The 11,851-nt window shown below is 44.4% G+C and overlaps 4 protein-coding genes across 4 annotated transcripts; 2 read left to right on the top strand and 2 right to left on the bottom strand.

Moving 5' to 3' along the window:
* Positions 1-18: 18 nt before the first annotated feature.
* On the bottom strand, positions 19-519 carry GL50803_0014797 (uncharacterized protein; the record flags this gene model as incomplete). Its single annotated transcript, XM_001706611.1, has 1 exon — positions 19-519. One exon carries the CDS (start codon positions 517-519, stop codon positions 19-21), a length of 501 nt encoding a protein of 166 aa, XP_001706663.1.
* Positions 520-714: 195 nt separating this feature from the next.
* Positions 715-3,138, top strand: GL50803_0014796 (uncharacterized protein; the record flags this gene model as incomplete). Its single annotated transcript, XM_001706610.1, has 1 exon — positions 715-3,138. The coding sequence occupies one exon, from the start codon at positions 715-717 to the stop codon at positions 3,136-3,138; it is 2,424 nt and encodes an 807-aa protein (XP_001706662.1).
* A 46-nt stretch (positions 3,139-3,184) lies between these two features.
* GL50803_008886 (Kinesin-14) lies at positions 3,185-5,062 on the top strand (the record flags this gene model as incomplete). Its single annotated transcript, XM_001706609.1, has 1 exon — positions 3,185-5,062. The coding sequence occupies one exon, from the start codon at positions 3,185-3,187 to the stop codon at positions 5,060-5,062; it is 1,878 nt and encodes a 625-aa protein (XP_001706661.1).
* A 3-nt stretch (positions 5,063-5,065) lies between these two features.
* On the bottom strand, positions 5,066-11,845 carry GL50803_0016558 (Phosphatidylinositol 4-kinase; the record flags this gene model as incomplete). Its single annotated transcript, XM_001706608.1, has 1 exon — positions 5,066-11,845. The coding sequence occupies one exon, from the start codon at positions 11,843-11,845 to the stop codon at positions 5,066-5,068; it is 6,780 nt and encodes a 2,259-aa protein (XP_001706660.1).
* Positions 11,846-11,851: the final 6 nt, after the last annotated feature.

Raw genomic sequence — 11,851 nt, 5'->3', positions numbered from 1 at the left:
TTAGGTTTAACAAAGGTTCTATATCAACGGAGTAGGAGGCCCAAGAAGCTTCACGAGATCCGGGAGCGTAAGCACTGAATTCCCAGAAAACCCGTGATCGGAGATCAAAAGATCAAAGTCCATAGGCGTGATGCCATCTTCCAAGGCTGAACTGCAAATGACAGATTTCAACTTTTGAATTGTAATTACACCGTCTCGTGGAGTACATGCATTGAAGATGACAGAGACGGCATCAGAGGGATCAGGGTGGCTGGAGCGCTTCCAAGCCGTCACCAATGTAACAGCATCCGTAAACGATATAGAGTTACCAGTTATTGAGTATTGACTAGTATAATCAGCAACATCTTTAAGAGTAAATGGCAACCCCAGAGCACGTAGGAAGCGGAGAAGGTCAGACTTTCGTATTCGTCCAGTAGGGTCTACACTATCATCCCGAACAGGACCACTACGCTTAGCGGGATCTTCATAAATATAAAAGACTTCCTTCAGAATGGCTACTTGGGACGAGCTGAGCGCCATTTTTTCTCTATGCAAGCCAGACACTCAAATTTGATGCTAAAGATTTGTGACCAGACTAACGTATCCTAAAAGGTTGCCAGCGGACGCGTACATGTTTGAGAGCTCTTTGAAATAAGATTGAAGGACATCCAAAAAGCGAAAGACAGAAAGGCAAATTCCAAAGTTAAAAATAGATCGACAGGGTTCTGGATTTTCATGTCTGCATTCGGTATTTTGTCTGCACTAGGGATAGAAGGCGATAGTAACGTCGAGTCCCATTGTATTCAGACTCTTATCATGAAATGCACGGGAGCCATTCGGACTTTTGAAGTGGACCAGCAAGTGATGGCTCATCTATCCCAAGTCCTCAAATACTTCGTTTGCCTACTCAATGATGGTAGGTTCAACCCACTGATCATGCTCCCAAACGACTATTTGCTTTACCATCTGAGGGGGGATGTGCAACCTGTGGCGTTAAATACGGAAACGGTTGTTTCTAGTGAATGTACTACCTCAGCTGGAGTACCTCTGAATCAAGAAGGAGCAGATCCCATGTCTCTTTCTTCTGGTCCTTTAAAGCATGATGCTTTACTATCAGAATCGCATGACACCGAGGCTTCCCTAGCTCGATGTGCTCATTGCAAAGAGATCCTGTTTGTGCCCATAATTATCTATCCGTGCACCCACGTTGTATGTTCCACTTGCATTGAGAAGGGGGTTGCCTCCATTGATCAGCGATCTTTTTCGTGCCCTGCTTGTACAGACAGAATAGGTCTGGCCCTAGTTGACGCCATACTTTTAGAAGAAACACAAACAAGATTGATAACCCGCTGTCCTTATGCACAGAAGGGCTGCACATTTTCAGATACCCTATTTAAATTATATAATGACCACATTATAACATGCCCACACAGATTCTCCATGGATTCGTCTCCCAACAGGACTGTACAGCGGCACATTTTCTTGACGCTAATAGCCCACAACGACACGTTGTTGCAAGACCTTTCTCTTGACGAGGTAACTTACTCCGCTGCCAGCGCACTGGTTAGAGACTGCATTCAAGATCAGCTTATTACAGAGTTACATAGTCCACACAACAGCACGCGTCTAAATCAATCTGACTCTTTAATGCGCCTCAATTCGGGTCGAGATGAGTCACATGCCAAACCACAGGCCACTAGTCTAGCAGAAGACCCCATCCACATGCTCACCGAACTTCTTCAGCTCTCATTTCACGCCAAGTCTGATCAGGATTACATTATGAACGGGATTAATGAGTCTAACGAGACATTGCGCCAGGTAAAGAACTTTATAAATGAGCTGGCGATGACTATGTCCCGGTTTCTAAATGGAAAAGCGATCTGTTTGAACTGTAAGCAACTATTTGAAGAGTCGCCTCTCAGTGTGGCTGCTTTGGCATCTCTGGGGAATAGCACGCTAGAGTCTGGTAGCACGGGAGAGTCACCTGATGCAACCAGGAACGGCAGCATCACCACAAAAGAGAAGGGAACACGTACGCATCTGCATGAACATGGACAAAAAAGCTACACTTCTCCTGGTACACCGTCTAGTTCCGCTCTTCAAACAGAGCTACCTTTGGCCTATGAACGCTTGCTGGAAAGAATAGATGCATTGGAAAAGGAAGTCATCCAAAAATCTGAGCAGCTACACGCAACCCAGCGTACTCTAGAGGAAGCAAGTCTCCAATCGGTACCCAATGTCTCTGTCTCCGCATATATGGCACTGAAGAATGAAAACGAGAAGCTTCGTGCCGAGCTGAACAAGAGTAGCCGGCCAGATGGTAACATAGATCAACTCATCAGCTCTTCCACAGCTGCTAGTGGAATTACGACCGCCTTAACTTCTGCCACACATATGTCTGTCGAAGTAGCGGAGCAGCTAAAGCTCGAGATGGACAAAAAGGAAAGCAGTCTCACTCTTCTTATCAAGGAGATGGAGACGAGGCAAGACACTATGCAACGTACCATTGCAGAGTTACAAAAATCTAATATCATTTTGAAAGCAGAAAATAGGAAACTGACAGACAAGAACTGTGCACTAAAGGAAGACGCAGATCGGTTGCGTCAAGAGAGGGATCTGTTATACAAACAAAGTGAAAAGGATAGCGGGCTTACTGTAGAAGAGTTTAGAAAAGTATATATGGAATACCAGGTACTTAAGGAAAAGTTTGGGAAGCTTACCAAGGAGTATGCAGCACTCTCAGATGTGTTTGCGAAAGGGGATCAGTCACGTGATGCATCCATTGAGAGGAATGTTATGGCCGAAATAAGCACAATATCATTGATACGATATATTCTAAATCCCGTACCACTACCCAATTCGTCGAGTACGCTTTCAATCTTTGCTAATGAAAGTCGAAGAAGAGTCAAGATTGGCGTCAACCATGCAGAGGACAAGGAAAAGCGGCTCAGAGCGTTTATGGAGCTCTTCGGAATGATCAGAGCATTCTACATGCTTGACTATAAAAGGATTCGAATTGACGATTTTCTCTATAGTTTTGAGGTAGAAGGCATGCCTCAGGGAGAGATCTACTCCATAGCTGCGCGTACAGAGCTAATGAATACAGTTAAGCGTCTTACGCGTGAAAACAGTGAGCTGCTGAAGAAGTTGGACAAGTGATAGTAAATTCCCAGATCTAAAACTTTGCTAAAACTTTTGATTTCCCATGCCGAATTCGCTCCGCGGATCTCGCTCTTTTGTAGAAAGTGGCGTGCGTAGCGAAACCAGGGAATCCGGTGTAAGTCCGTCGGTCATGAAGAAGTCAAGTCAAGCTCTATTTTCTCACAAGACAGCAAAGATGATGAGTACCCTAGGCAAGACTGCCACAAAGACCCTAGCTGGAGCATCTTTGAGTGAAATTCACAGCATTGAGCATGATAGGCATTCTACCAGGGGGAGTAAGAAGCAAGCTTTACGAGACATCATGAAGACGACAGAGGATGCGGTGACCACAAACTCCAAGGCAAAAGCGCTTATTGAACAGCTGAATGCGACAGACTTTTCTAGACCCCTTATTCAACTATCCGATAGAGCTAATGATGAGATTGCCAGGCTTAAAGGACAACTTCGGGCTCAAGAACAGGTAACATGTAATTTAACAGCTGAGAAGGATGCTTTGGAGCAACAGCTGGCAAGCATGGTGCAACGGCTTACTGAACTCCAGACCGAGCACACCAAACTGTTGGCCATTGGTAACGTGGACGTAGAAAGTTTGCAGGAACAAATAGCTGTATTACAGGCCACAAATGCAACGTTGAAAGACGACAACCAGAGGCTTCTGGAGCGGGAGCGCATGATGGAGACACACTTGGCCACATCCTCTCAGGAGAAGGGGACCATAGTCGCTCAGCTAGAAGAGCTGCGTGAAGAAACACGCCACCTTCTCGCTCAGCGTCAATTAGATATGCAAGAACGCCGACGGCTTCACAACATTATACAAGATCTGCGAGGCGCCATTCGTGTTGCGGTTCGGCTCCGACCCAGTACGGCTGTCACGTCTCCAGGTGGTACAGATGGCGGCATACGGTTTGAGTTCCCAGATAGTGCAACAGATAAGCGGCTAATTTCACTCTTTGGTAGAGCAGAAAAATCACTTGATGGCATGAAGGTCAGAAGAGCAGAGCATTCTTATGAATTTGACCGAGTGTACTCCATGGATGCAACACAGCAGGACATCTGGAACGATGTCAGTGAGTTAGTGCAGTCGGCACTAGATGGCTTCAGAGTCTGCATATTTGCTTATGGCCAGACAGCTTCGGGTAAAACACATACAATGCTTGGTCCTAGCTCTGGATCGTGGGCAACCATGGCTCCGGAAGACAAGGGCATCATGCCTCGTGCAGTAGAGCAGATCTTCCTGTTTGCTAGTGAGACGGCGCGGGATAAGTGGTCGTACGAGCTAACCGCCTCATTCTTTGAGATATACAATGACACAGTACAGGATCTTCTTGTTCAAAAGTCAGGCAGCAACACGGGGAAGAAGTGCCAGATAATGCGAGATGCTAATGGGAACGCATACGTCGACAACCTCTTCAAGAAAAATGTAGCATCACCAGAAGAGCTCAACTGGCTCCTATGCCAAGCTTTTGATAATAGGGCAGTTGGTTCTACGGATATGAATGCGCGCTCGTCACGTTCACATGCGATTTTTCAGCTGGACATCAACGCGTCTAACGAAGAACACAATCAGCAATTGCACGGACAGCTCAATCTCATAGATCTGGCTGGGAGCGAGAATGTCGAGAAGAGCGGGGCAAAGGAAGAGCGCCTTGCAGAGGCAATTGCTATCAACAAGTCACTAACTGCACTTTCTAGTGTTATATGTAGTCTGGTTACAAAGACCCCTCATGTTCCTTATAGAGACTCTAAACTAACAAGTATATTGCAGCCATCGCTCTCCGGGGACAGCAAGACAATGGTCGTTGTCACTCTGGCCCCAGAGGAGAGCAACTACCAGGAGGCTGTAAGCTCTCTCAAATTTGCTGCACGCATAGCCGGAGTAGAGACCATGCCAAAGCACCGTGCACCCAAGAGCACTAAGTAGAACCTAGCCATAGGTTATATTGTTCTGCCAGCTCTGGAACTTATCATACGCCCCATACCCTTTCTTAGAACTCTCGTTGATTAGCTGAACTGCCTGCTCCGCAGCAGACCCAAACGAATCTTCCAGGAACATCCTTTGTCTGAACTGTGTGATGGACCCACTGCCCTTGATTGCAGGGAGATTTGACTTCAGCATGGCTTCAATTAAATAAGAAATATCCTTCCCAAATATTTTAGACAAGAGCAGGCCTCTAACGAAGATGTGCTGAAACAGTGTATATGACGTTGATTCTTCGCCACCTAATATCGTTTTAAACGCCTTTGTCAGCTTGAATGGTGCGCTTTCAGTATTAAACTTTCCCCCAGGGGCTATTTCCAAAAGAAACCCAAAATCTATATGAATTACGTTGCAGTACTCGTTAATCATGATGTTTCCGTTGTGTCTATCTTTGAATGATAATAGATAGCTAAGAATTGAGTACCCAGCGTAAGATAATAGAAAGCGCCGTTTGGCGACGGTAAGACTTAGCTTTTGTGAAGCGTGCGGGGTGCCAGTAGCTTCCTCTCTACTGGCTTCGGTAATGCTACTTATGTATCCCACTAAGAAGTTGTCCGAAGTTGCACCTATCTGGTCAAGGCTGCTGGCCTTGTTTAAAAGCTCTATGAAGCCGTAGTCCTTTCCTATTGGAAGTGCAATGTAAGGAGAAAGCCACATCTTCAATGGCTCGAAGACCTGTTTGAACAGCGAGATCAACACCATTGTTAGCTGATCTTGCGAGACATCGTCTCCTGCTTTGAATATTCCTCCCTTAACAGCTGCTTTGTGGGTGGCGTTGGTCTTTAGAGTGTTAAAGAACACCAGATAGGGTGCCTTTGCATGAGATTTCAAGCACTTCGCTTTCTGATAGCAAATCCCTGTTATTGTGTAATCAGGGTCGCTAAGTAGCACGATGTTGCTCTTTGCATTTAGTACTGCACTGAACTCCTTCAGCTTCTGGGCCAGGACTGGATCCCTGTTTCCGGCATTTATTCGTAGTAACTCAGCGGAATAGTTCGTCATAGTATCATAAAAATGAAGATTGGCTATATAAAATAGGGCATCTTCCTTAGAACCTGATGTTAGGATAAGGAGGTACAATAGATATGCACGAATAACAATATGATTCGTATCTGGTATCGAAAGCATTAGTTGCTGATAGAGCGCATAGATGGGACCGTTATCTGGAGCAGCCCCTGCTTTCGTATAGCCAAAGAATGTCATCAGATTAGTTCTTATGGTCTGTAGAGTGACTCCTTTACTAGAAAGCTTCTTCGTTATTACCTCCTGCAACGCTAAATATTTCTGTTGCTCGATCTGCTTGGAAAATGGATTACCGTGGATGTACACAACCAGCTTGTCTAATGTCATACTTTTTATAATTGATAGCAGCTCTTCTGCAACAGCTCCGCCAACTGCAACACTGAGAAAGATCTCACTGTGCTGTTGTGTGAGAAACTGAGAATATAAAGAGCTAAGCTGAATCAACGTGTAGAGCCCAAAAAGACGCGAATGAGAGGCTATGTTGATGAGCAAATCACCGGAGTACATGTCGAAGTGTAATGCATTGGTGAGGAAAAGAAGGTATGCCAGGATTGTTTTGCTTTTCCCTATGTGCGAGAGGTAATAGAATTTTAGAGCAGCTACGTAGCGGATCTCTTGGCAGGAGTAGCTATTGAGGAGGGAACACGCAATGGATATTGATGGAACCGCCATGCAGAGAAGCTGGCGGGCTGTATGGATCTTTTTGGAAGGATGAGCATGGAGCTCTATGGCAGCGGTTGGGTACCGTGCACTCTCTTTATTAGACGGTAGCAAGCAGCTTTCCGTGTAGTTTGACAGCTCTGTGAAGACGCTTTTCTTATTTATCATATCTGCAAAAGAAGCTAGTATATTCGCATTAATGAGATCAGCAGACGCTAATATTTGAAGAATCGTCATGACAAATGATGAATTGGTTATAATATCGGCAGATAAAGGGATTCTATCAGGTAAAATGGCCGGTGTGGTGATTTTTAGAAAATGGTCATGCTCGTACTTTTGTTGGTACTGCTGTTCAAGTCCTGACCGTGATCGAGAAATGTAATATGGATTCATATACTTTTGATAGTCCCGGTTATCCATGTAGCAAGTGGTATGAATGAGTGCGGAAATGGTTTCCTTGCTGAACATATTCTCATAAAGTGTGTTAACGAAGGCATTCTTGCACACGCAGTACTGGGCAAAAAGAGTATCTTGGCGCTGATAAGACCATAACAGGCCTGTCGCTGCCGTCATATGGCGTGCTTCACTACCTGTTTCAGCGCACATTGGAGCAAAGTTGGGCAGGCTATTACAGGAGCGATTAATGTTTGAGGCTAATGTAAATACCTTACTATTCTTTGGTAGAATAGCCCGAAGAGGATTTAGGTATGTCTGAAGGACGTCCACAAGCCAGCCTATTGCAATCTTGGCTCCATCCATAAGCGGGATAAAGTTCCGCATGAGTTGGAGACTCGCGTCTAAGGTTTCTCCATGTCTTCGACCGAGCAAGGCGACGATCTTCAGGATGGAGGTTGAGATTGTGTCGTCTTCCAAGACTCTAAAACCACTGGCTCCTGTTTGATTGGTATATAGAGACGCCGGATTTGCGATGCTGCAATGAGATATTTCGGCAATAAGTGGCATAATATTTGAAACATAGAACGATAGCTCACGAGAAAACCTATTTGTATTCAATGAAAAGCCGTGATCCATTGTGGTCTTGCGGTCAGAGTGTTGACGATTATCCAGGGCAGACCTTACCGATGCCTCATTGCGTTGTACATCACAAAAGTATGGGACAATCTGGTGCAGCTCAGAAAGACAATCAGCAAAGTATCTATCAGTGTAGGTCAGAAGGTTAGACTTGTCACAACGCAAAAGGAATACAAGATTGATCAGTAGCTTAGCAATAATTGCCTTTGTGTAGTAGAAGGCCAAGTAACAGGCTATTAGGGACGAGTCGAATCCTCGCTTGCTGGGGCCTTTTGATGAACGAGACGGTTTTGTCCAGATACTGTTCAACTCAACCACCGTTTTATAAGAATATCTATACAGCTGAAATCTGTACTTTGTTCTAAGATGAAGATTGGTTGAATTGTACATAAAAAATTGATTAAAGTATAAAATTATTTGCAATGTGCGCAAAGTTGTCAGTAGTGTATACCCTGACATACCTGTATCTTTTAATGAGATTAGTGGCAGTACCATAGACGGCTTTACATTTGAAGACGAGTGGGAAAGAAACATGTTTGTTGAAAACTTTTGAATGAAGAGCATAACAGGCCAGGTGGATGCTAAAACATATATGAAGTCGCTGCAAAAGATTGAGGCTCGCACTGCAAGGTCGAAATCTAGCTCATTGCTTGCAAATATCAGAAGGGCATTGAGTAACTCACAACCCTCGTCAAGATCTATCAGCAGAGGATTGACATCAGCCTCTGCAGGCTGCTGAATCTGCGTCATGCTCGTTTCAAGAGTACAATTTTGCCCCTTTATGATCGGGCGTAAAAGTGGGCTTGCTCCCCGCTTCATCATAACAATGAGACGCATCAAATGCGATGAAAAGTAAAGGGTGAGCTGTATACCACACTTCTTTGTATGTCCATCGATACAGATTCCGTGCATGGTTGTTGTCAGTTCGGTAAATCCGAAGTCTGTGGGCACTAACACAGACAACCGCTTCTGATTCAGAAGATAGAAGGTATCAGGAATATATTTAGCAAGGAAATGGTCCTCTACAGATATATATCGGCAAGCCTGTTTGCTAGAGCCCAAGTTTAGGGCTATGGGCGGAGTTGTCAGCATATCAAGCATGGACTCTAGGCACGCAATAGCCGTCTGCTTGTACTCCCAAATGGGCAGGCTACACAAGTGCTCTCTGAGCTCCGTCATGAGACAAGAGAACTCAATCTGACTTGTAACTATGTATCTGTACCCCTCTTGGTTGGATTCCTCAGTACTGTGAACTTGAGGTTGCTGGACTAAGAAGGAGTTACGAGTAAACTTCAGGAATATGTTGCTTAAAATTATCGACAGGGTAGTGGGCAAGTTTGCAGTGGAAAAATTAACATCTGAGTGTTTCAGGGCAGCATGATTAATAGCATGTGCATACAGGACGGAGATAAAACGATTGTGTGAGAAAAGCTTCGAGAAAAATTCATTAATGGCTGGTACCACCATGAGCATCTTCTGTCTGTCATTGCAGATAAATGCACTCGTTAAGAGCTGTTCAAAAAAGAAAGAATTCGACATAATGGATGCAAAATAATCTGCCGTGACACCAAATATGAAATTAAATTTGTTATAAATTGAAACCCCTGTTTGAATATATTGACTGAGTATAGACGGGCTAAGCTTTATATTGGGAAGCTTCTGCAATAGTGTGCCTGCGAAGTCGAGATAGATATTAATTTCAGTGAGCGACATAGAGTCTTCTGCGCTCACAAGAAGATTGACAATTTCAAAAACAATCTTGCGAAATAAAAGGTCTGGCAGAGGGTCAGGGATGTCCACGTCCTTAACAAGAAAGACAGGGATTGTGCGAGTGTGTGTCTTAGGATTACTAGCAAAGCAAATTGAAGTCCATTTGTGTGCTACTTCTTGGTGAATGATAAGCTCTTCCAAAAACGTGTATGAAGAGAGCTGTTCATACACCGAACAGAAAAGCTCGGCATAGAACTTAAAAAAGTTTGTTGAAGAAATCCCTGCAGAGCTCTTATTATTTGTAAGGGGCTCATCTGGTATGGGCCCTACAGAGACAATGCAGTTCTCTGCATCTAACGGGCTAGAAGATGAAAAGTATAGTGGAACATCTCCTGCTGATTCATTGAGGAGGTAGATACCACCTTTATCCTCGGACTTCTGCCTTACAATCTCCTTTTCAAAATTAATAAGCTCATTGAAAGGTTCTTTAGGCAAGTATCCATAGATATTATATCGACTAAGTCTGCCCACTACGGATTTCTCTTTCTTGTTGAACGCTAGACTCAATGAACCTCGTCCAGACCAAAGCGCAGAATAAATCTCAATGAGAGTGAGAGCGTAGAGCCCACAGATGTATCCATCAGGAATGGAGTTAACCGCATCTCGCGTCTTCCGATGAGACAACGACCGGGAGTTAAGCTCGGCTATCAGGGACTCACGTAGGTGATGCAGACTTCCGGCCGGCATTTCCTCCTCTAAACTATATTTCCTATCGGAAGAAAAGACAAACGGAACTGGCTCTGTATGAAAGGCAAGGTGCTTGAATAGTGTGGACCAATTTACCTCAGTTAACTTACTGAAGAAATTGTTGTCTGACGTAGAAATGTTGAGATGTTCTAGTAGAAAGTCTAACAGGGAATCACAATAGAAGCCCGAGGAGAGATGGAAGTAAAGGCCTTTCTTGGTGTCTTTATGGCCCAGATAAGGAGCATCCAAGACAATAAGTGACCTCCAGATGATAAGCAAAGACTCTTGCATGTCTGTCGTGTCGAGTCCGATCTCTACGCCTCTCTTATTCAAATATGCACATACATCAAGCAGTACTATAAATGCGCAACAATATGGCCGTATAAACTCACTGTACATGGTCGGGAACGTTGATCGAAGGTCCTTCAGAAAAATATTGCTCTTAGCTGCCACGGTTGCCTGTCCGTTGAGGGCATCAGTGATCAATAGCTGCATCCGCTGCAGCAGCGTGCGCAGCGTGACGAGAATATTTTGTTGCGCTGGAGTCTTCACTTGCAATTGCTCAAGAGATCCATTGACAAAGCTTTTAAGTCGTGAGCATAGACGGATAATAGAAACAGCTAAGAAGCTATGGGGATTGATGCGCATTGCAGTCTTTAATTTATAGCCTGCTTGATGACTTAATGCCTGAATGTGATTTAGGAAATCGGTAAGAGTGCTGCACGCTTGAGGTTGCCACAGATTGACGGACAGAACAATAGCAAGGAGATCCATATATTGATATTGTAACAAACACTGGTTTGCCGGCAGCACTTTCATTAGTGATTGTGATAGAGCGAATGTATCCCCGCGAGAGAAGCCGCAGTGCTTGCTTAAAACAGCGAACTTATGGGACTCTATTTGCAGGTATGTGTACCCGTGTGCCATCCCTGAAAGAAAGGCAAGATTCCTCTCATACTGTGCAAGGTTTTGCAGAGAGATGGAGTGACGTATTATTAGCTCCTCAATGTCAACTAGAGTTCCCCGACAAATGACCAAAAACGTTCCTAAAGTCTCATTGAAGCGCTTATTACTGATTGAATGGATAGTTGCCGTAATTAACTTCTCTATTAAAAGGACGAGTGCCGAATCTGATGAGACCATTGAGTGGTAAACCAGCAGTAAACAAACGTATCCCACAGGATCTAGGGACGCTGAAATTGTATCCACATCACTCCAATTAAGGAGTAGTTTGGTGGTCAAGTATTGAACTAGGCTACTGGTCAAGATTGACGACTGATGTAAGATGTCAAAGAAAAGGTTCAAAGTGGCCCCTTTAACGTCTATGGAAGGTTTCTCATCAGCTTCTGCGGATTGGGAGCCATCAAAAAAGATCTCTGCACTGACTTTGGTAAAGGGGGGACGTGGTCTATCAGATCTGATAAGATCTAATAGCAGCTCCGCACTACTCCAGAGCTGAACATCCTCGTCTTTTTCTTGGACTTGCCGCTTCAGCATGTCAGTGTCAAAGAGGCCTGTCTTCCATAGAGTGCGATAAAACCCTGCATTGGTCATTAAAAT

Source organism: Giardia intestinalis, chromosome 4 (assembly GCF_000002435.2).
Source record: "Giardia intestinalis strain WB C6 chromosome 4, whole genome shotgun sequence".
Classification (NCBI taxonomy): Eukaryota; Fornicata; order Diplomonadida; family Hexamitidae; genus Giardia; species Giardia duodenalis.
This window is presented reverse-complemented; position numbering and strand designations above follow the sequence as displayed.